The sequence below is a fragment of the Elaeis guineensis genome, chromosome 7, assembly GCF_000442705.2.
Source record: "Elaeis guineensis isolate ETL-2024a chromosome 7, EG11, whole genome shotgun sequence".
NCBI classification, from domain to species: domain Eukaryota; kingdom Viridiplantae; phylum Streptophyta; class Magnoliopsida; order Arecales; family Arecaceae; genus Elaeis; species Elaeis guineensis.
In genome coordinates this window covers 6,829,443-6,855,245 of record NC_025999.2, presented here as the reverse complement: position 1 = coordinate 6,855,245, position 25,803 = coordinate 6,829,443, and the positions used below count along the sequence as shown (strand labels likewise).

General features: G+C 42.5%; 1 protein-coding gene across 1 annotated transcript; it reads left to right on the top strand.

Annotated features, from left to right (window-relative positions):
• Positions 1 to 21,432: 21,432 nt before the first annotated feature.
• LOC105033820 (putative germin-like protein 2-1) lies at positions 21,433 to 22,380 on the top strand. The gene is made up of 2 exons (XM_073260829.1): positions 21,433 to 21,585; positions 21,704 to 22,380. Exons 1-2 carry the CDS (start codon positions 21,474 to 21,476, stop codon positions 22,252 to 22,254), a joined length of 663 nt encoding a protein of 220 aa, XP_073116930.1. The 5' UTR covers positions 21,433 to 21,473; the 3' UTR covers positions 22,255 to 22,380.
• Positions 22,381 to 25,803: the final 3,423 nt, after the last annotated feature.

Below are 25,803 nucleotides of genomic sequence, written 5' to 3'. Positions count from 1 at the left end.
TGGAAGCAATTTTGCTGGCTACACGGAGAGGCATAGTTTGAGGAGTATGTTTCGGGGGTTGTCATTGCTCTGTGGTTTGCTGTAAATGCTGGATGGTATTGGTCAATGCTTGGACCTGTCGAATTAGGTCATTGAATCGTTACGGATCCTCTATAATAGGTGGTGATATAGGCCCTTGAGGAGTGGATGCTTGCACTACATCACCCATGCTTCATCGAGATGACTGTCGATGAGAAGTGGCAGAATTATTGTAAGTTTTTGTTCTTACCATAGTTCATCCATTTTATTACTAAAATATTCTAAAAAATTGATATATTTACTACATCAGCTATATATGTACACACATATATATACATATATTATTGCATTATTGTGGCTAAGAGATGAATGAAAAATGAATGGAAGAAAATAATACAAGGAACAAAACTTGGTCAAGAGAAATTTTTTTAAATAAAAAATTATTTTTTATTAATTATTGGTGATGAAAAATTTTTTATCACTAATTATATAATTAGTGACAAAATAGAAAATTTTTGTCGTCAATAATATTTTCTCGAGGCTAAATTTTTCCAGTAAAATTTTTTCTTTTTGGCAGGAATTATTAGCGACGAAAATTAATTTTTTTATCGTAAATATTTTTTATTCAAATTATTTATGATGAAAATTGATTATTAGCGATAAAAATTTACGTCGTTAATACTCCGCGTCCCATCAAATCCCATCGAAAATGCATTTTTCTTCCTCGTTCCCCCCGGCAGTCCGGTTTCCTCCCCCTCTTGCGAGCTTCCTCCCCCTCGACGTCCCGCGTGCCTCCGATTTCCTCCGCCATCTCGATTTCCTCCACCGCCGTCGCCCCTACCATCGAGGTGAGTCGACTTCATCTTTGTTTTTTTTTGGGGGGGGTGGGTTTCGATCGAGGATGGGGATGGGGAACATGCCGGGGCTGGCGTGCCGAGGACGGGGGGCCTGGGTTGAGACGGCGGGCCACGACCATGTGGGGCCTGCGGGCCGCGACAGCAACGACGGGTCGTGGCCACTTGGGGCCTGCGGGCCGCGACGGCGACGGCGAGCCAGAGATGGTAATGTGGGGCCGACAACGGACCGGGGTCGGGTTCGGCGAGCCAGAGTCGGAGCCGACGACGTCGACTCTTCTTTTTTGTTTTTGGGGTGGGTTTGGGTCGGGGATGGGGATGGGGAACGTGCTGTGGCCGACGTGCTGGGGACAGCGCGATTGGGTCGGGATTGCGGGCCGGTGCCATGTGCGGCCTGTGGGTTGTGGCCATGTGGGGCCTGCATGCCGGGGCCTGTCGGGGCCTACATGCCGGGGAGTGCCGGGGACAGCGACGACGAGCCAGGGAGGGGTCAGGGCTGGGGTCGGGGCCACCGAGCCGGAGCCAGAGCCGGAGCCGGCGATGGTGAGCCAGGATGGGGTCGAGTCACGGCTGTGCCGGGGCCTGCGAGCCGGGCCGACGAGCCAGAGCCAGAGTCGGAGCTGGCAACAGCGAGCCGGGGCGCGGCTGTGCTGGGGATGGCAGGTCGGGCACATGTGGCCTGCAGGCCGTGGGGCCTGCCGGTCGAGCACGCGTGGGTTTGGATGGGTCGGGCCTGGGTTGGGGTGGGTCGGGCCAGATCCGATCGGGCTGGGGAGGGTCGGGTCGAGATATGGGGCGGGTCAGGGATGGTAGGGTCCGAGTCGGGTCGGTTTCAGTTCGGCCTGGGATGGGGTGGGTCGGGTTGGCGTGAGTCGGGTGGAGCCGGGTCGGGTTGGGCTGGGGATGGTGGAGCCGGGGTGGGGTGGGTCAAGTCAAGGTTGAGTCGGGCTGGGGCGGGTCGGGCCGGGATGGGGCGGGTCGGGGATGGTAAGGTCCGAGCCGGGTCGGTTCCGGTTCGGGCCGGGATGGGGTAGGTCGGGTTGGGCAAGGGTGGGTCCAATGGAGTCAGGGCGAGTTGGGCCGGGTTGGGTCTGGTTCGGTCTGCGTCGGGTCGGTCTAAGGTAGGTCGGGTTGGGATGGGGCGGGTCAGGTCAAGTCTTCATGAGGATGAAATATGATGCTGAAATTATTATAATTATTGCATATTATTTTTAATATTATTACTGAAATTATTTAATTATTTGACTAATTATTTTTTCACTAACACAATGCACATTGCTGTTACTTGTTATAATTAAATTATTTTATGTATTGTTTTGTATACTGCTGAAATTATAAATAAAAAAATATTTTTATTTAAAAAAAATTTATTAAATTTTTAATGAAAAAATTTTAATATGAAGTTATTCTTTTTTGATAAATTAAAAATTTATTTTCGAATGCACATTCAAATATGGTACTTAAATACATTGAGCCGTAGATTTTCGTTCAAGTTTCGATCTTCATCGAGATCGAAACTTAGATGTCTCATATTCAGACTTTTTGAAAAAATAATAATATTATTGTTATTAATAATTGATATTTTATTTTATTATATGATATTCAGTAGTTATCTGTTCATTATTCTTTGGGTATATGGTGGATAGGGTGCGTAGGTACTATATCCACATCGTATACTTGGAGAACAATGGGGAGATGCTGTCAAAATTTTCATGAAAATAAAACAAAATATTCACTAATAACAATAATGAGATTATTACTTTTCTGAAAGGGATAGGCCACACCTGTTAGTAATGATTTGAAAAAGATAAGATCATGCATTTTGTATCAAGTGATCCGGATCTAGATCTGGGTCAGGATTTTAGTTGGAATTCGAAATGTGATTCAATCCGAAATTGAGATCGGAATCCAAAATACCACTAAACTTTATTTTGGTTGTTAATGATTTTGTGTTTGTTGTTAGATGAATATCAACAAAAGTTGGATGAATACTAGAGGTATTTTTTTGCCTAAATATCGAAAAGGAGTTCGAGATTTCATTGACTTTGCACGGCATAAGGCTGACAGTGCTAGTCGGATAAAGTGTCCATGCAAGAGATGTGTCAATTTGATATATGATCACATAACACTTGTTGAGGAGCATTTGCTACAATATGATATGGATAAGAAGAATACTTGTTGGATATGGCATGTGGAGGGTAATCCGAATGAAGTGGTGTGCGACGATGATGATACTGAAGATGATAGTACTGATGGTACTAGATCTATCTAACATAGTGATATTGAAGAATTGTTAGATGATTTACATCAAGATGCTTGTTCAAATATATGCATGAATACTACTGCATCTGAAAGAAATTCTGATCATGAGCATAATATTTGGCTTGAGGTAGAAGGGACTTCTGAACAGTTTGCAAAGCTTGTAAGGGATTCATGAGAGCCACTTTATCCAAATTGTATAAAGTTTTTTAAGTTAGAGTTTTTGATAAAATTACTTCATATTAAAATTGTGAACCGTTCGAGTCAAAAATTATTTGATCAAATTTTAATATTGATTAAAGCAGCTCTGCCCGATGGAGAGAGACTTTCAAAATCATATTCTGAAGCAAAAATATACATGTAAAAAATGGGACTTGGCTATACTCCTATACATGCCTGCAAAAATGACTATATATTATTTTATAAGAATTGTTGGTGCAAAAATTCGCCGGCGTCGGAGAAGCTGGAGTTGAGGGAGTCACGGTCACCATCGAGACCTGCAAAGGAAGTCTAAACCGGAGTTGGCGGTGCTCCGGCAAGACCCTCGACGCTCAAGTCAGTTCTCTGCCTCAACAAGAATGGAGTGCTCGAACAAAAATTTTTGCAGAATTTTGAGATAGAGATTAGAGCTTAGAGAATAATGTATCTGGGGTCCCCCTTTTATAGGTGGAGGATGCAACAGACTGATAGCGACGTTTGTAACCGCCTGATAGTGGGCCGTTCGAGGCCATAAAGAATTTATTGTAGAGAGTAGTGGCGTCAGGGGCTGTTCAGAGCCACGTGGAGCTTGTCATGGGGAGTGGAGTAGTGTCTGTTGTCGCGACTTGCCAAAGAGTGGTGGAGCCGTGCAGAATCCGTCACAGGAAGTGGAGCAGAGTCGTGGCCATTACTGTGGCCTGCCAGGGAGTCCAGGCCTGTCAACCGAAGCTCGTTGAGGTATCCGACAGAGAGAGGTAGCTCTCCATCTAAGAGGAGCTCGGATGTTGCTAGCGAGCCCTCCACCGTTGGGTGCCTTGGGCGCTAGTACTGCAGGCGAGGGTCATTTGCTGTAGGAGCTTGGTCAGAGGCTTTCCGTAGATGAAGTTTAGTTTCACACAGAATTCGGCAAAAGGTCGACCGGCAGTGGATGTCGGATGGCGCTAGAGAGGTTCATCCACTGGAGGGGTCCGGCTGCTGGAGTCCGTGTGTCGTAGGAGTTCGTCTGGAATCTGTCCGCTACATAAGTTCGGTCGGAGTCCAGTCTCCGCAGAAGTCCGGATGGAGATCATTTGTCGAGGAAGCTCGGTCGAAGCTTGCCTGCAATAGAAGTTCGAAAGGAATTCACTCACAATAGAAGCTCAGGTGGAGGCTTACAGTAGAAATCCGACGTGGACCGCTCGTAGTAGAAATTCGGAGCAGACCACTTGTAGTGGTAGCTCGGAGCAGACCGCTTGTGGTAGAAGTTCGGAGTAGACCGCTTGTGGTGGGGCCCGGAGTCTGGCCCTTGCCAGAATTCGGATGAGGCCCACCTGCGATAGGAGCTTGGGGCTGAAGTTTGGCTCCCGTAGAAGCTCGGACGAAGTCTACCTGCAGTCGGGGTTCGGAGAAGAAGTCCGGCTCCCGTAGGAGCTCAGACGAAGTCTAGAAGGTGGTCGACCACCATAGAAACTTGGATGGAGTCCGTCCGTCGTGGAGAATCCGGTCGACACTGGTGGGGGTTTATCCGTCAGCAGGACTTGGGAACGTTGCGGAGGCTCGACCGTCGGAGAGGTTCGGAAAGATATCGCCGAAGGTCGGACGTCGGTAGAATCCTGGGAGGGTCACTCCTGACATGAACTTCGGCTGGGGGGTATTTTATATCCAACACCAGTCCCCCTACTTTCGAGTTTGAGTTTCGAATGAAGGAAGTACAGAGAAATTTTCACAGCCAAAGTTGCTCCCTTGAATCCTGTGCACGATCGCCCTCAGATATTTTGGGCATTTAATGCGTGCGTACTGGGGTCTCTTCAAATCGGGGCAATCCGAAAAGTCTTTTCGGAATTCCCGCTGGGGCATTGCCCTAGGTATGGTGCGGTAATGGCCTTGTCAGCTGTCAGCCGCTTTTAGCCACCCGCTGTGCGAGTGGGACACATGGCGAACATGGGTCGGCTTGGGGAGATCCACGATCATTATAGCGTCGGATCCCAGGGTCTATTTAAACCTGCCCTTCCGCCTCCAGGAGTTTCATTCTGCCTGAAAGTCCTGTTGGTGCCCGCCTTCTCTCTGAGAGCTCTGACCTTCCTTGGCATCCGCTTTGGCCCTAGGTGTTCTTCGAGTCATCCCTGTCCCTGCACCTCTGCATCCTTCGAAGCAACTTAGGTTAGTCCCAGAACTTTCGTTCCTTCTCTTGCCCTCTAGGTGCCCCTTCTTCTCCATTTTTCTTCTGTCGCATTCCACTTGTTTGGTCCCCCACGAACCTTTCGCCTCTTATTTCGCCTGATCTCTCCTGGATTTTTAGGGTTCTTGCTTGAAATATATTCTGGCACCTCCACCTCTAGCGGTTCCAGGAGCTCGTCTGCCTCAATCCCCCAGAACTCTCATACTGTAGACGAACCCACATCTAGGGCTGGGCCTTGTCCGATTTTTGCGTCGGGCGCCATTCCCTGTTCTCTGACTCCGAACGAACTTTTACTGATAAAGGTTCAGTATGGAGTTCCTCCGGAGTACGATCTGGAGCTTTCTGGTCCCGCCGACCGGGCTAGCACCCCCCCACCTGGCCGTTTCTGCCTGTTCTAGGAGGCCTTCCGTGCTGGGCTCCGGCTCCCACTTCCATCCTTCGTCGTCGCTCTTTTTCATTTTCTAGATATTTCTTTAGCTTCAGTTGCGCCGAATTCCTTTAGGTTTTTGATAGGTTCCTCTTTCTTTGCCATGTAGTCGAAGTCCAGCCATCTCTTTCTTTGTTTAGGTATTTTTACACCTTCAAGTGCCACCCATCGGCAAAAGACTGGTGGTACTTCTCCTCCCAGTTCGGCAAGAAGGGGTTGCTGAAAGGTGCTCCCTCTTCCATCCATAACTGGAAGGGGAAGTACCTCTACGTCCAATGTCCGACCTTAGAGCTGGGATTGCCCCCTTGGGGCTCCCTGAGGGACTCTGTCCATCGGGCTCCTAGCCTGGGGGAGGACGACCTTCAGGCCGCCCGGAAGCTTCTTAGTTATCCAACTCCTTCCCTTTCCAACCTTCTGAAGGAGCAGTTTCTGTTCAACATCGGCTTGAGTCCCCTGGATCCTACAAGTATTCCATCTTTCCTTTCTTCTTCTTTTCTTCTTCTCTTCTTCTTCTCTCCCCCTCCTTTTTTTTTCTTCCTTTTTTTTTTTAAACTGCGCATCACCTCTTCCTTTTTCACTCTATTGCTGATCTCTTTTTCTCTCTCTTTTTTCTTTTTTTTTTAGGAATGGACGCGAAGCAGCACGGATGCTTGCCAGGGCCTCAAGGTTCACAAAAGAAAAGGCGCTCCGGCCTCTGGGTCAGTAAAGAAGGCCAGAATGGAGGAAATGAGCTCAGCCACGCCAGCCCAGGCGGCTCTCACGGTCGATGTTCCTTCAGACGCCAAGCCCCCGATTCTCCGGGCCTCTTCAAGGAGTTCTCCCGCCGAGGTTCCCGCTTCGGGGGCCCGCTTCGAGGAGGTGCCAGGGGTTGAGAGGGGGAGGAGAAAGAAGACGGTGGCCCGCAGGGTCAGCGGCCGTCGAGCCGCCATCGAAGAATCCCACGGCTCGAGGAAGAGCCGGTGGAGAATCCCTTTAATGACAGGGATCTGAACGTCAAGTTCGGCCAAGATGTATTCATCAAAGGATTCGAGCTCTGCCAAGAGAAGGTGGTCAAGAAATTTTCGAGCTCGACTTCAGCTTCTTGGATGAGGCATCTGAAGATGAAGCCCAGCCCTCTCCTGCTGTCGCTGCCACCGCAGCCCCCCTTCCAAGAACACCGAGCTCCCCAACTCCTACTTCGGAGGTTCGAGACCTCTGACTTTGTATTTTTCTTTTACTGTGATTTCTCTTTTCCCTTTTGTCTTTAAGAAAATTCAATCAATAAAATTGGGTTTCTCCTTATGGGGGCTTCTCTGCTCTTTTCTTTTTTTTTTTTTTTTGCAATGAGCCGTGCCTTGACGCTTTTGTCTCCCGATGGCAGTGTCCTACCAAAGCACTTCCCTTGCCACAGGGAGTTCCGCTAAAGTCCATGATCTGACATCTGAGGAAGAAAGTTCGTCATTTAACAAAAAAGTCGAAAGAGATGGAGGACGAACTTCACCGGCTGAGGGAGAGCCACTCTGAGGCCACTGCGGAGGCCACCTACTTTCGGAACCTCCACGTGAAGGGGATCATGGAGTACAGTCGGAGGAAAGCAAACTTCGAGAAGGAGCTCGAGGAACATAAGAAGCACGCCAGCGATCGATCTTAGGCTCAAGCTTCCAAGATCAGCTCTCTTGGAGCGGAGCTGTCGGCTGCACAGGAGAGGATCGGCCAGTTGGAAGGAAGCTCGTCTTGGCTTTCGACTCGGGCTGACAGCGACCGAGAATGGTCGAAGAAGTTCTCCGACCTTCAGCAACAGCTCCAGGATGCCGAGGCGAACTATAATGCGTACCGGGCCGGCTGGTGCAAGTAGGTGGATGACTACAGGAGGAAGCTCAGGATGGCGACCGACGAGGTTGCCCGCCTTCAAAGGCAGTTATCTGAAGGAGCCCAGCTTGCTCCTGTTCGGGATCCCGACGAACTTCAATCCCTGAGAGGAACCATAGAAGAGCTATCCGTCATCCTTGGGGAGGAAAAAGCCGAGCTGCAGCAGTTGAAGATCCAGCTGGTATACGAACAGCAGGCGGTCAAGGATGCGGAGGCAGAATCCGAGGTCCTGAGAAAGAGACTCCGAGAGGCAGAGAACGAAAGCCAACGGTTTCATCAGAGGTATATGGAGATGCTAATGAGGGAGAAAGAATTGGAAGAAGAAGTAGAAAGCTTAAGGCACTCCCTGATGAGGGTCGAAGCCGAAAGTTCGAAGTCGGAAGAAGTCGGGCCCCCTTAGGGCTCTTTTTGCCTTTCATCCTTCTATGTGTCTTCTTTTGCCTTTTTTTTTTTCTTTTTGGCCTTCTAGGCTCTGTAACGCATACCTTGCTAACAAAATGAAAAGGAGATTTTTGTTACCTTGCCTGCGCGCTGTGTTGAATTATCGTCCGTCGGACTTCTTTCATTTTTGTCTCGTTCGATGTCGATGTTGTCCGAAGGTTTCTTGTTCATTTTTGTATTAGGTCGTCATTACCGAATTTATTGTATTTTTTGATTTGTTCGACGTCGACATCGTTTGAAGGTTCCTAGCCATCATCGTGTTGATTTGTCTTTTCGTTCGTGACCGTAGATCTCTCTTTCTCTTTCTCCTTCCTCCTTTTAAGCAAGGGTTCTCCCTAGCTTTTTATGGGGTCACGGTAGCATAGAAGGGCCATCGAGAAGGTTCTCTTCTTTCTTATCAGGTCTCGAATGGCTGGACCTTAGTTGGTGTCAGGACGAGGTTCTTCTTCTATTTCTGATGCAGTCGATTTCAGCTCAGGTTAGGACGAGGTTCCTCTCCTGTTTCTAACAGGGTTGTGGGGGCACATATGGGCATTGCAGAGCCTCTTCCCCCATCCGTCTAAGGGTAACCGGATCTTCGACTTTGCTCATGTTAGGGCGAGGTTCTCCTCCTGTCCCTAGCAGGGCGGTGGGGGCACATATGGACGCTGTAGGGCCTCTTCCTCCATCTGGTCTAAAAATAACCGGACCTTCGGCCTTACTCATGTTAGGGCGAGGTTCTTCTCCTGTCCCTAACATGGCTGTGGGGGCACATAAGGGCTTGTAGGGCCTCTCCCCCATCCGGTCTAAAAATAACCGGGTCTTCGGCCTTGCTCATGTTAGGATGAGGTTCTCCTCCTGTCCCTAACATGGCTATGGGGGCACATAAGGGTTTGTAGGGCCTCTCCCCCCATCCGGTCTAAAAATAACCGAGCCTTCGGCCTTGCTCATGTTAGGGCGAGGTTCTCCTCCTGTCCCTAATATGGCTGTGGGGGCACATAAGGGTGTTGTAGGGCCTCTCCCCCATCCGGTCTAAAAATAACCGGACCTTCGGCCTTGCCCATATTAGGATCTGTTTTCATTGTCTGAAGGGGTTATCCCCTGTCGTTACAAATTCATGCAAAAAGGGAAAGATATGCAAATCTGAAAGGAATCTTGATTTAAAGTGAAGTCGTTCGTAATACATTTACAGATTTTTCAAATCTCAAGGCTGTAGAAGGTCTGCTCCCCGTCAAGGTCCTTCAGAGATGGAGTTGATGGTCCCAATTGGAGGCCGATCTCCGAACTGCTCTTCCCTCCTCGACGACTTAGGTTGTGGCAGGGCCCTTGGCCGATCCTCTCTACCCTCAGGCCAGCGTCGAATGAACCTGTCGAGCCGACCTCGTCTGATGAGCTCCTCGATCTCATCTCAGAGTTGAATGTATTCCTCTGTGTCGTGGCTGTGGTCACGATGGTGGAGGCAGAACTTGTTAGGATTGCGCTTCCAGGGGTGTGTGCGCATCCTTTCTGATCTTGGGAGCTACTCTCTGACTTCCATCAGCACCTGGATTTTCGACGTGTTGAGGGGGGCATAGCTGCGAAATCTTCCTGGGGGAGAGCCCCGTCGAACCCTACGCTCCGGGCTTCTCTGCCTGCATGCTCGGGGAGGAGTCTGGGTGCGCTTGTATCCGGGAGGAGTTCGAGAACGTGACCGAGCTTCTCTCGGGCCTTTTTCGACTGCGGGCTTACTCGAGTCTCCTACCTACCACTCTCTCGCGGTCTCCTCATCCTTCATCTTGAAGGCTTCTTCTACTCGGGCGTATCCTTCGGCCCGAGCCAGCAAATCGGCAAAATCCCTGGGGTACTTCTTTTTCAGGGAGAATAGAAGGTCGTTCTTTTGAAGGCCGCCTTTCAGAGCGGCCATCGCGATCGATTGATCCAAGTTTCAGACCTCTAATGCGGCGACGTTGAAACGATTGACGTAAGCCCGGATGGACTCTCCCTCCCTTTGCTTGATGTTGATGAGGGACTCCGAACCCCTCCGGGATGTCGGCTGCTAACAAAATGTGCCACAAACTAGTGGCTCATCTGATCAAAGGAAAAGATGGTACCCGACTTAGCGCTGAGTACCAGTTTCTCGCTGCTCCCTTCAAGGTGGATGGAAAAGCTCGGCACAGGATGGCGTCTGGCGCACCATGGAGTAGCATCATTGTCCGAAAGGCCTCCAGGTGGTCAACTGGGTCCGAAGTCCGTCGTAGCTTTCAAATTGAGGGAGCTTGAAGTTTGGCGGGATCGATTCCTGCATGATCATTTGAGAGAAGGGAGGGTCAGTACAAATGTCCTCACCATAAGTGGGGGGAGCGTGGTGGAGTTCTTCGATCCATCGGTTCATCTCCTGGAGCCTTCGATCCAGGAAATCCTCTCGACTACGGGTCTCGAGGGTCTTCTGGCAGAATGGAGGTAGAGATCTTCCAGGAGTAGAATCGTGATCTGACTGAGGGCTCTCCACCCTCGGATTCATCTTTCTAGGAAAGGCAGGGTGACTGGCCCAAGTGGCCCATCCTATCGTCAGATTTTGGAGTTCCGACGACGTTCTCTCCAGTCGCACTGACGCCTGCGGCTGTTGCTGCTGCTGCATGGCCTACACCGCTTCAGTGAGGCCTCTGACCTGCTGAACCAGTAGGTCAAATTGCTCCGTGCCAACCACCGTTGTCGGAGGAGGAGGAGCCTGAAAAACTGGAGGTGAGGCTGGAGCCTGAGATCTGGCCGTGGAGGCCATGGATCGCCGGGTGGATGCTTTGCAGGGAGGCATCGGGCGAAGATCCAGTAGAGGAAGGAGAAGAGGATGTCAGAGAAGATGACCGGAGGCGGTCCCGTTGAGCGCTCCTTTAAGAACAAGGGTACTGCGAAGACAGCAGCCCCTTCCTCTAGCGCCAATACTATTGGTGCAAAAATCCACCGACGTCGGAGAAGCTGGAGTCGAGGGAGTCACGGTCGCTGCCAGGACCAACAAAGGAAGTCTAAACCGGAGTTGGGGGTGCTCCGGCAAGACCCTCCGACGCTCAAGTCAGTTCTCTGCCTCAACAAGAATGGAGTGCTCGAACGAAAATTTTTGCAGAGTTTTGAGATAGAGATTAGAGCTTAGAGAATAATGTATCTGGGGTCCCCCTTTTATAGGCAAGGATGCAACAGACTGATAGCGACATTTGTAACCGCCTGGTAGTGGGCCGTTCGAGGCCATAAGGAATTTATTGCGGAGAGTAGTGGCATCAGGGGCTGTTCAGAGCCACGTGGAGCTTGTCGCGGGGAGTGGAGTAGTGTCTGTTGTCGCGACTTGCCAGAGAGTGGTGGAGCCACATGGAATCCATCACAGGAAGTGGAGCAGAGTCGTGGCCATTACTGTGGCCTGCCAGGGAGTCCAGGCCTGTTAGCCGAAGCTCGGTTGAGGTGTCCGGCAGAGAGAGGTAGCTCTCCATCTGAGAGGAGCTCGGATGTTGCTGGTGAGCCCTCCACCGTTGGGTGCCTTGGGTGCTAGTACTGCAGGCGAGGGTCATTTGCTGTAGGAGCTCGGTCAGAGGCTTTCCGTAGATAAAGTTCGGTTTCACGCAGAATTCGGTAGAAGGTCGACCGGCAGTGGATGTCGGATGGCGCTGGAGAGGTTCATCTGCTGGAGGGGTCCGGCTGTTGGAGTCCATGTGTCGTAGGAGTTCATCCGGAACCTGTCCGCTACAGAAGTTCGATCAGAGTCCGATCTCCGTAGAAGTTTGGATGGGGATCATTTGTCGAGAAAGCTCGACCGAAGCCTACCTGCAATAGAAGTTCGGAAGGAATTCACTCACAATAGAAGCTCAGGTGGAGGCTTACAGTAGAAATCCGACGTGGACCGCTCGTAGTAGAAATTCAGAGCAGACCGCTTGTAGTGGTAGCTCGGAGCAGACCGCTTGTGGTAGAAGTTCGGAGTAGACCGCTTGTGGTGGGGGCCCAGAGTCCGGCCCTTGCCAGAATTCGGATGAGGCCCACCTGCGATAGGAGCTTGGGGCTGAAGTTCGGCTCCCGTAGGAGCTCGGACGAAGTCTACCTGCAGTCAAGGTTCGGAGAAGAAGTCCGACTCCCGTAGGAGCTCGGACGAAGTCTAGAAGGTGGTCGACCATCGTAGAAACTTGGATGGAGTCCGTCCATCGTGGAGAATCCGGTCGACATTGGTGGGGGTTCATCCATCGGCAGACTTGGGAACGTTGCGGAGGCTCGGCCGCCGGAGAGGTTCGAAAAGATGTCGTCGAAGGTCGGACGTCGGTAGAATCCCGGGAGGGTCACTCTTGACACGAACTTCGGTTGGAGGGTATTTTATACCCAACAAGAATAATGAACAAGCAACTGAATGTCCGAAATACGGTGAGCCTAGATAGAAAATCGATAATAAAAAAGCAAAAAAGATACCTCAAAAGATTTTGAGATATTTTCTATTGATTCCAAGACTTCAAAGGTTGTATATGTCCACAAAGATAGCTGAAAAAATGAGATGGCATTATGAGCAGTAGATTCTGGAGGAGAACATACTTAGCCATCTGGCTGACTCTTTAGTGTGAAAGACTTGATGCAAAGCATCCGTACGTTGCGATTGACCCATGCAATATCCGGCTTGGTCTAGCGATAGATGGACTTAATCTCTTTGACAATCTGAGTACCTCTTACAGCATGTGGCCTGTGATGCCAGTTGTTTATAATGTGTCACCTTGAAAATGCATGAAAGAACCATTTATTTTTATGTCACTGTTGATTTCGAGTCCGAAAGCACCAGGTAATGAAATTGATGTATATTTACGACCTTTAATTGATGATCTGAAAGAGTTATGGGAAAATGGGGTACAGACATATGATTCTGTGAGTTGAAGTAATTTTAAATTGCATACTTCAATTTTATGAACCATAAATAATTTTTTGGTATATGAAAATTTATCTGGATGGAGCACTAAAGGATATCTTGCATGTCCAATATGTAATAGAGATGCATCCTCTTTACATTTAAAGCATGGACGGAACATATGTTTCATGGGTCATCGGCGGTTTCTTCCTGCTAATCATTCATGGAGGACCCATCATAATCAATATTTTGATGGTAAGTCCGATCGACATCCGCCACCTAGGGAGTTAAGTGGAGCAAAAATTTTAGAACAATTTGAAGTCATTAGAAACATCCAATTTGAAAAAATATCGGGTACTCGCAAGCAGAAGCGTACTGAAGCTGAGCTGAATTAGACGAAGCGAAGTAACCTTTTCGAGCTATCATATTGGAAGCAGCTACTACTTCATCATAATCTGGATGTAATGCACATTGAAAAGAATATTTATGATAATATCATCGGTACTGTATTGAATATTTCAGAAAAAATAAAAGATGGTACAAAAACTTATCTTGATTTGCAGGAAATGAGAATTCGATCGAAGTTGCATTTAGTTCATCGAGGTGAGAGATTTTTTATGCCACCCTATATTATTCACTGTTTAGAGAGGAAAAAAAAATTTCTGTAGATGGTTCAAAATCATAAAATTTTTTGATGCATACGCTTCAAACATATTGCAGTGTGTTAGAAACAACGACAGTAATATCTCCGGTATGAAAAGTCATGACTCCTATGTGATGATGCCACGTTTGCTTCCTGTGGTCATGCGTGGTTATTTAGGTGGTGATGGTCAAACTGCAATGATTGAGCTGGGAGTATTCTTCTAAGAACTGTGTTGTCAAAAATTGAAGATTAACTTACTTGAGAGATCAGAGAAGGATATCATACTCATTCTTTGTAAGTTAGAAAAAATTTTTTCACCATTATTTTTTGATGTTATGGTGCATCTGGCTGTTCATCTTCCAAAAGAAGCTCTTTTGGTCAGACCGATACATTATCGATGGATGTATCCTATTGAAAGATAAAAAAATTATACATACTTTATCATATCAATTATAAGATGTAAATATATTTTTAAAATTTAAATTTATTTTTGTTTGTAGATTCTTGTGCACCTTAAAAAAATATGTATGTAATAAAGCAAGGCCTGAAGGGTCTATAGCGGAAGCATATGTAGCTACTGAGTGTGTCACATTCTGTTTGATGTATGTTGACGATATCGAAACAAGATTCAATCGTACAGATCGTAACATAGACCGTGAATGGGATGGTAATGAACCAACGTTGTCTATATTTAAACAAACAGTTCGACCTATTAGTGCAAGGAGATATAAATTTATGGACGTGAACGAGCTATCCAAAGCACACTTTTACGTTCTAAATAATTATAAAAAAATTAAAGATTTTATTGAGTAAGTATCATCTTACCATACTATTTAATTTCTAAAAATTTTTTTTATCGATATAAAATTAAAAATTATAACTTCTTACGGTGAGCACAAGAATATATTATGTAAAGAGAATAATATGGATGCTGATGATCAACATAGGAGAAAATTTATAAAATAATTTGGTGATCTTGTAAGTTGTATTAGTGATACATTATTTATTTACTTATAAATAATATTATTTAAATCAACATAATTTTTTATCTTATGATGTAAATAAAATATAAGTATTTCAATAAAGAAGTGGTTGCGACCGATGAGTTGTACGATTTAGCATGTGGTCCCGATTGAAAGATTAATCACTACACATCCTGTATCATTAGAGAAATGAGATTTCACATAAGAGAGCTTGAGATGCAACGACGGATCCAAAATAGTGAAATTACTACAACAGGATATGAAAGAGAAAAAGAGATTGATTATTATGGTATACTGGTAGATATCATAGAACTGAAGTATGGATCCAATAATTCTATATTTTTGTTTCAATATAAATGATGAGATATTAGTAATAAAAAGATCGGTATTCATATTGATTCATAATTTATTAGTGTAAATCTTGCACGAACATGGTACCAAAATGAGCCGTATATATTAGCAACTCAAGCCAAACAAGTAATATATTTGAAGGATCTAAAGTATCAAGGTAATTAGCATGTTGTACAAAAAGTAACATCTAGAGACGTATATGACATACCAACTCGATTAGAGATGGATGAAAATTTAGATTTACATGAAGAAAAAATTTTTCAACAAGAAGAACAAACATTAGCCGAGCTTTTGGTTGATGAAGAACTAGTAATGGCACCTTTGAATAAGGTAATCTTCCACCCAATGAAGTTGAAGCTGATTTTGTATTTAATCTTGATGAGTCGGAGAGCAACGATCAGTTCATAAATGATGATGAGATAGAAGATGACACATATATCGATTACTATGATTCGGACGAGGATCTACACATCAAGAAAGAAATGAATATTGATGAGTAGATCTATATTCTTCATTCAATTTTATCTTTCAATAATGGTATGCGATATAATTGTATTCATTAGAATATTATTTGATTTCTACTATTATTATTCAACATTATACTTATTTATATCTCAATTCTACAGATATGGCACCAAGAGACAGACGACGACATTCGCATTCACAGCTCCCTGCAGATGCCTCAGAGATCGAGGCACCTCCATCGATCTCTGTTGCTGCACTGGCTTCACTGTCAGAGGATCCTGCACCGACAGGTCCCAGTGAGGCGGGTTCCAATGGTATTAACTATTACACTTTATATATAATAAAATTTGATTCTTTTATTTGGATCATACTAATGATTTATTTATTATTATTTTAGGTGAGTCCTCATCGGTGGTGAGGTGAGGATGAGGTCCATCGAAGAACCTCACTCTAGAGTGTTGGAGATGCGAGCACCCGGGATAGCATCTCCGGATCGAGATACCAGCCGACTACACCAGACCCATTAGAGGATGGTGTGACCCATGGCAGACTGAGCTGGACATCATATACTGCAGTTATGCCTCCGTGATGCTCTTCGATTGGCGTCATGTTCTACCGGCTCAGAGAGACTTTCTACATCCACTTACAGATAAAATAAATTATATTATGAATATTTAATTTGCATAGTATTCTCTAAATATTTGTTATTGACAGGGTGTATTTGATATCGCAGATTTTGAGGAGGATCGTGTGAGGCGAGCCATCGACATTCAATTATCGTTGTGTTTCAAGGACTATTGCCATCACATGCATTAGCGTTGGTATCAGGTGGTGCAGGATCATGGGGAGGAGGCAGTGCGGCAGCAGCCCTATGACAGCATCACCATAGATGATTGGACTACTATATGTCGACAGTACGAAGATCTGGCATATCAGATTACACATCTAAATTTTTTTTTATAGTTTAATGACTGAATCATTTATTCTTAAATTAAATTTTTTATCTACAAATTTTACTGATAATTTTACAGAAACAATGTGCCCAGAATGCGGCGAATCGGGTGAGACAGATCGTGCTGCATTATGGGGGTTCGAGATCGTTTGCTCATCATATGGAGCACATGGTAGGTAATTTTTAATTTCTAATTAGCATATAATTTTTTAGTTATTTAATTTTTTTAATTAATTTCAAATTGTAGAGAGATGCTAAAAGTGGCGAGCTTCCTGATAGGATCGATATCTACTAGTGGACCCACCAACGATGGTCGGGGGAGTGGACGACGGAGAGCCAGGAGCTCTTTGTAAGTTTTTTCAATTATTTTTCATTCACAATCAGATTTTATTACAAAATTAAAATAACTATAATTTTTATTTTCAGGATCGTATGACAGAGATTAGTTCTCAGCCTATCCCTAAGGACTTGACCGCATCTACAAATGATGAGATTTATGATCGAGTGCTCGATATGAGATCCTATTATGTTAGGGGTCTAGGGTATGGGATCACTGCTCCTTCATCCTCATGCACATCTAGGGCAGACATCTACTCTGCATGCGAGGCTTGACTGATGGAGATGCAGAGGTAGGCTATCGAAGATTAACAGTAGGCTGTCAAGGATCGATAGCAGGCTGTCGAGGATCGACAGCGAGCTAGGAGTTGGCTGCACGGGTCGACGACTATCAGTTCTTCCAGATCCAGATGATGGAGCTGATGGCATAGATAGAGCAGATGAACAGCTGATGATGCAGCAGTAGATCGATCCGAGCTCCATTGAGTGCTCCTCGTCCCCAGCTCGTTCTTCAAATATCGATATTTGATGACTTACTGATGTATTTTTTTTATTTCAATTATCTTATAATTTTAATTTAATATAATAAAATAATAAAATTTATTTATCAATTTATTATATAAATTTTTTATTTTTATTTTTTTAATTTATAAAAAATATTATACATATAAATTTAAAATATATATTCATAATTTTTTTAAAAAAATATATATAACTAAATTATTAGTGACAGAATTATTTTTGATGAAATATTCATCACTAAAAATATTTTACTAATATAATTTAATTTATCAATACATATATAATTAACAGTGATAAAAAAATATTCATCATAAATAATATTATTTATAATATATTTTTTCATCACTAATATTATTTAAATTTTTTTCTAAATAATTTTTTATTAAATTAATAGCGTTGAATTATTTTCGTTGCAAAAATAGTTTTTTGTGATGAAAATTTTTGTTGCTAAAACTTTAGCAAATAATAGCGACGAAAATTTTTCATCGTAAATACCTTTTTTTAGATTAAATTTTTTCATCAATTTTTTTTTATGACAAAAAATATTCATCGTAAATATCTTTTATTAGCAACAAATTTTTTTTATCATAAAATATTATCAACAACGAAATTATTTACGATAAAATATTAACGATCAAAATTTTGTCACTAATATTATTAGCGATAAAAATTTTTCATCACTAATAATCTGTTTTGTTGTAGTGGATCCTTATTATAACATATATTACATCTTTTGAGTCTCCTTTTGTTGCTCTACTTTTATTCTTTTTTTTTTATACTTAGTCATCTATTTTTAAAAATTTTACATTGCATAGAATCATAGACTCATCTTTTGATTAATGTACATATTCTACGATATCCGTATATTTATATATTTTTATATGGATAAAAAAATTATGTACATTGATCAATTAACTATCCAGTTTGGATAGTTTGAGAATTATAATTAATTCTATAGATAATTATAGTAATCAAACGGTATATTGAGGGTTCGAGAGAAATTTCAATCAGTATTTTTCTTTAGTTCTCCTTACACATCTTCAGCCGTGTGAGGAGAACTAAGGAGAAATACTGTCAAAAATTTTTTTGAACCTATTAGTTGATGATAGGACCTTTTATACCTATTAGTTGATGATAGGATGTATTTATTATATAAGCCATTTTAAATGATAAAATAATTGATAAATATTTTTCTTATATTTGTATATACAGAATCCTTAGATAGTGTGCCATGGACTATAATTGGATGGACAGTCGAGTAGTCGACGGGATAATTTTTTTTGAATATAAGGAGGGTGTCAAGTACTTTTGTGATTATACTTTTGAAAATGCAGTATTCTTAGTTCAAAAATAAGCTACATTAAGAGATGTATCAATAGAGAAATACTTAATAGGGATACAATAATTATCTATTTATATCGAAGTGGATTTATGCGAAATTACAGGCATTGGTATCTACATGGGGAGATATGAGAGATAAGTGCAAGAGTTAGAAGTCAGCAGAACAGAGACACGGATAGAATGGTAGACATGATTATGGATGCGGCTGGTCTTGAATTTGATTGGGATATAGAGAATGATTCAAAAGCCGACAGTGGTGATTTCTATCATATGCTAAAAGATACTGATAAACCACGATGGCCGGAATATGAAATACACACTATATTATTAGCTGTGTCAAAGTTGTTGAATTTGAAGATCGAGTTTAATATAACGATCAATTATTTTGATAGAATGGTAGAAATAATAAAGAAGATGCTACTGAAGGATGAGAAGCTTGTTGGGAGCTTCTATGCTTCAAAAAAAATGATGAAAAGATTGGGCATGGGATATGAGAAGATAGATGCATGCCATAATGATTGCATGCCTTTCTACTAGAAGGACCAACTGAAGAGCTCATGTGACAAATACAGTGAAAGCTAATTTAAGCCAAGGCAAGAGAGTAAAAATCAAAAGGACATACGATAAAAAGTTCTTCGATACCTTCCCCTCACTTCTAGACTTCGAAGGCTTTACTTGTCCAAGAGTACTGTCGAACAGATGAGAAGGCACAAAAAAGAGATTCGCAAGCACACCGATATGATGAGTCATCTATTGAACAATAAGGCTTGAAAGAAATTTGATGCTTGCCACCCTTTATTTGCTCAAGAATCATGTAATGTCCGACTAGGTCTATCTAAGGCTGGATTTACACTATTCAGTCATGTAGTGGTCCCTTATTAATGTTGGCCAAAATTTATTACTCTATTAAATTTGCTGTCTGGGATGTGCATAAAAAAATATAACATCTTTCTTACATTAGTCATTTCTGAACCACAATATCCTGATAGAAGCATTGATATATATCTAAGGCCTCTTGTTGATGAGCTGAAATTCTTATGGTCCGATGGCATACGTACATTTGATATATCGAAGAAGTAGAATTTAATAATAAAGGATGCATTGATGTGAATCATTACAAAATCTGGTCCTTACAAAACTTATATTGAATTCCTACAGGATCCATTACTAAATACCTTGAATCCTTTTACTTAACCCCGTTAAATCAATGAAAGAGAAAGGAAGGGAGAGGAGAGAGAAGAAAGAACAAAAGGTTAGGAGAGAAGGCAAAAAAAAAAAGAGAGAAAACTCTCTTCTTTTTTGTTAAGATAGGGGAGAGTTGTTCTCTCTCTTATCCACAAATCATGGTCAAAACCCTCAATAGTGGCCACAACAGCGACCCCTCAATAGCGGGGGCTGCAGCAACCACTTGCAGTGATCCCATCACGATCAAGTTCGACGATGGTCGTCGATGCAACAGAAGAAAAAAAAAAAAGGGGATACCTTGTTCCAAGACTAATCTAGCACTTCGCCAGCTAAATCCTGAGCAATAACCCCATATAGGCCAAAAGAAAAGGAAAAAGAAGATCTACACATTATCTTGGATCTGATGAGATCTCACAATCGGTTCGTCAAAAAATCTCAAGGATTCCTCCCAGAAGATTAAGAACAAAACTCAAAAGTTTGCTTGCCGGTAATGGATTGGGTTTGCAGTGAGATGGTTAGGAGGGAGAGGAGACACTTTATAGACCAAGGAGCCTAAGGTTTTGGCATGCTCTAGGGTCATTTTCTAATCGGACAAGAGAAAGACTCCCATGGTTTTGGCATTCCCTAGGGGTATTTTTTTAGTCGAAATTGGATGAGAAAGACTCCCATCAGAAGTCTTTCTTTCCTCTCACGGGCATAGCACATGCAACATTTTTCTTTTATCTATATGCCTTAAAAGTTGTACAAGGGAAACAAAACTGTTGGGCCTGTCGGTCAATGGACTGGGTCCGTACAATGTTAAAGGCTTTTTTTTATTGATAAAGAAAAAGGGAATGATTTTAACCTACAGAAGATCCCAATATTACTTAACATTTTCCACCACCACTTCCCCAACAAGGCCTAATTAAATTCTCCCAGGAAAATTGCTTAATTGGCTATGATAAAACCGGCTCGAAAGAAGCTTTGAGATGCTAATATTATTATATGAATACATAACTGAAAAATATTATGGTTTAATACGTTCTAGACAAAGCAAATCCAGTCAATAGCTTGTCGTCATTATTAGCTATTTCAACCAGTTTGTTGGGTTCAACTGCTGCCTTGGAAACCATAAGTGCTTCTGTACGTAGCACGTCATTCTCTCAGGTAAATCACAGCGGCGTGAGCTAATAGGTCGGTTGATGATTGCTTATTGCGACCAGATCAAATCTTAGTTGAATATAATATATATACCTGCCCATGGACTGCAGTTCTCTAACGACTCGGTATTGGTTGCACCAAGATCCCCATTGATTGATATAAGAAAATATTGTAAGAGAACGAGACAAACCTTAACCAGTGGGTGGACGGATTGATATAACAATATCGCGTTTTCTTTTGTCTCTAAACTACTTTGCCACAGTCTTTCATCCACACATATTATCGCAAAGACGCCACGACTTTGTCTAAATGAAAGTTGGACAAGAACAAACACATGGGAAACATTAGAAAACCGTCACCTAACATGGGAATACTCTCTCTTTTAGTGAAAAAGTAATTGCATGACTGATTCAAGCCTCTGAACGGGCACGTACATCTCCCTCTATTTATATCCAATTCCTCCAAGCTATTTGGCCACACTATCTCCATATCCTTGGCTATTCTTCTGCTAGCTAGAAATTAAGGGAGAGCAGATGGCTGCCCATTTTCTCTTCCTTGCCCTCCTTGCTCTGGCTTCATCTCACGCCATTGCTTCTGATCCTAGTCAACTCCAAGACTTCTGTGTTGCTGATCGTAAATCAGATGGTACTCCTCTTCAACAGCTATCTTATAATTAGTTACTGCACATGTAATTAGCTTGCATGCTGTGTAGTTTTTATTATTTCTTCATTTATACTTACCTTTCTTGCAATTGTTGATGCAGTGTTCGTGAATGGGTTTGTCTGCAAGGACCCGAAGATGGCCAAACCCGAAGATTTCTTCTTCTCTGGCCTTGACAAGCCCGGTGACACAGGAAACAAATTGGGGTCTAATGTGACTCAAGTCAATGTGAACCAAATTCCTGGGCTCAACACCCTTGGCATCTCGCTAGCTCGCCTAGACTTTGCACCCTATGGTCTCAACCCTCCTCACATCCACCCAAGAGGAACTGAGATCCTTGTAGTGTTAGAAGGCACGCTCTACGTCGGCTTTGTCACATCTAACCCCAACAAACTTTTCACGAAGGTTCTTAACAAAGGTGATGTGTTCATATTTCCTCAAGGTCTCATCCATTTCCAATTCAACTATGGGAAGACAAATGCTGTTGCTATTGCCAGTCTCAGTAGCCAGAACCCTGGCGTCATCACCATAGCCAATGCAGTCTTTGGAGCAAAGCCACCAATCTCTGATTATGTTCTTGCCAAGGCCTTCCAATTGGACAAGAAGACTGTGGATTGGCTCCAAACCCAATTCTGGATGGACAACAACAACTAGAAACTGCATACAAATTTCTTGATGTAAAAGTTGGACTGAATTATTTATACTATTCTATTTGAATAAGCAAACAATACCAACATATCTATTTGAATAAACAATAATATATGTCGTTGATGGTCGACTTCCTCAATCATTCGAGTTATTTCATCAACTTCTAAAACTTCAAGCATTGGTTTGAGCCTCAGTTTATACCTGGCCGTATCTATAATTTCTACACATGCAAGAGCAAGAGAAATGATACAGACACAGCCTCCTGAGACATGAAATCCCTAATACCTAAATTATACAAAGTCATATGAAATGTGCATTTTACACCTACCAATCTTGGTTTAATGAACCACATCATGATAAAGATTGGAAATTATGTTGACGTGTACATGTGTCGCACTTAGGGCATTGGCTGGCCCTATTACTGGCTTGGTGAATTCAAGTCCCACGGAAGTCCGTCCCATTCTAATGTCACATGGACTTCTCGTGGTGCAAACCATCTTCAGTAATCACAAAGTCTTGGTTGATGTGTTCTGTACAAAGAAATAACCAAAGGTTGGAATTTGGGATCACCTAGGCTTTGCACATGGCACAACCATACCTCCTAGGATGTAACCCTAAAAGGTGTGCAAGGCTTGATAATCTAAAACAAAACACTTAATAATAGATGATAAGAATTTAAGTAATATATTTCATTAGTTACTGATGAGTAGAGCAATTGTACAAAATATAGAGTTTAGGTATATCTGATTAGATACAAAAGCCTTTGTTACTATATCTAGAATCCATGATTTATCCCGTGATCAAATTTAGGCATCCTATGGCTATGAAAAGAAATAAAATGATAATGTGAGCTAATTGCTCGGTAAGACTTTGGCATGTACATGCATCAGCAAAAATAGGATAACAACACAATTAGTAAATATAGAACTACTAAGAAAATAATAAGATTCATGTGCCCACAACTAATTACAAAAATAGTAGTCCTCAATATGCAGATTGTATATCATCAGATCGACAATTCCACTTAGCGACAATTTAGTTGAACTACCACCATAGTTACTAGTTACTATTATTATTTTAATTATTATTGTTACAGTCATCATCATCTTCATCATCATAAACATCATTCTTCTCACATATCTAAGTCCATAAATAAAAGAAGTTCCACAAGTATCATCATCCTTGTCATATCCAAGTCCATAACAAAAAAAAAAAGTATCACAAGTATCAGCATCTCAATCATAGTAAAAAAAAAAAAAATCATAAGTGCCCATCCTCCTCCTTCTGATCATCATCATCATCATCAAAATCATCACCATTTGCAGGGGTAGCCGTTGGAGGCGGCGCTGGAACTATAGACGAAGGTTGGCTAAGGTAGATGGATTGACCTTCATCTTCTCCGTCATAAGGCACATGAACTCCTCCATACAGCAAACACGAGCAGATAAGTCTCTATTTTGGATGGCTAATTCACTATTCTGGGTAGCTAATTATTATTCTGAGCAGCTAACTCCTCATTTCAAGCAGATATGCTCTCAAACATACTATAAATCTTCTTCCGCTCCTAAATCCACTCCTCAAGGAGATGTGACATTGTGCAGTAGAAGATGAGGAGCTTGTCAGCAAGCTAGCATATGATCGAGTCCATAAGTCCACCCCTTATTCACTCCAACTGTCTCTTTCCATATGTGCATCATGGATGGTTGAGGCTATTGCCATGATGATTCTGCACCATCCTTCCTAGTCTAGCTCTAACTTGATTGTACCTCTTGCCACTTCTGTGTAAAATTGGTGTATGAAAAAAATTAGATACAATGAGTTAAACAAACCAATAGTATAAATATATGAATTAAAGTAGAGTTTTTTGAATACATACATACGCTGTCTCTATCCTCTTATTCACTCACTGATTGCCATCCAATGTAGGTCACTCATTGATTGCCATCCAATGTAGGTATCTGATTCAACTTCTGTGTCTAAATTTATAATACAAACAACATTAGCAACTTTAAAAATAAAGTTATATTATTAACAGTGTGAAGTGGATAAAGAACATATTGAAGGAAACATAGGTAGTGCTATGCATACAATTTCAAAAATTTTATGCAATAGAACTATAAGATTAAATAATTTAATCTAAATTACATGCATAAGATCTAATCTAGACTATCATGCCAAGATAAATAACATGATTTAATATGTATATGAGATCTAAAAATCAAAACTTACATCGATGTAATCGATGCTGCCATGTAGATCTAACCATTAGATCTAACAAACACGATCAAGAAAGTTTAGAAACCATTACCAAAGTAAAACTCTTGATCTCTGCTGGTCCAATGCTTGGATATGATCTCTTTCAGGTTGCTCATAGCCACATAAAGTCATCCAGCCTCTACAGATCGTCCACACGAAGATTGGTGCAGATCAAGCTCTTTGGAAGTGCTAGCTTACAAGGATCTTGGAGGCTAATTTCTTCCTTCTTCTTCAAGGATCTTGGATGCTCCAAAGGATGGAGAGATCAGGAGGAGGAAGAGAGGAAGAGAAGGCGATTTGGAGAAAAAATAAAATCATTAAGGAACTTTGCATATTGCATCAACAATTGAAGCCCCCTTTAAATAGACAAGGGCTAGGGTTTTGATCCAAGGGAGAGGGCGCCAAAGAGTCCACACCAAACATAACTTTTGGGCATCCCAAAATTTCCAAAAATTGCTGGTTGGCATGAGGAGGAAATCTGGTGTCCCACAACCCAAAAAATCCTCAAGAAAAATAAGGAAAAAATAATTTAGCACCTCCTCTCTTTCCTTGTTTGAAAAATCACTTTCCTTCTTATCACCTTATCTCTAATTCAGATCGCATTCAAATTAGGCAGGAGATAAGATCATGACTCATCATGCATTATTGCCCACCCTTACTGGGCCCACTCTCATCACACCAAAAATCTCAAGCCAAATCCAATTTGGCATTGAGATTAGGGCATGGATCCAGGTGTGGCACAAGGATAAAGAGATAGAGTTCCTACCGACTGGGACTCTTCATTTTCAAATTAATTCTAAACTAAATCAAATCTAATTTGAACCCAACATTAGAAATAAATCTAATTTAATTAGGATCCCAATTATCTTAATAAATTCTTAACCCACTTAGAAATTAGCTGAGTCCAAGTTCTGATCAAATCAGGATCAAAGTTCTTTTGCAATTAGGTTTGATCATATCAAATCCAATCTAAGTCAAACTGAATCTAATTCAATTAGACTTGATCCAAAACTCTTTACTTAATCAAATTGAGTCAATTAATAATCTAATTATTAATTAATTTCTATTAATAGTAGAGTCCCAGTCCAATGAGATTCTCCTCCAGAATCCTAGTCCCAGTGGAACTCCTCACCAGAGTCACAATCCAATTAGACTCTTCAGCCATCAAATCTGTCCAAATTTTCTAATGTGTGTGACTCCATAGGTGCGAACTTAAGTCGGTAGTATAGGAATAATTTTCTATACCAATCGATGTAACCATCTAGCAATGGGACCCAACATCCTGATAAGTCGAAAGAT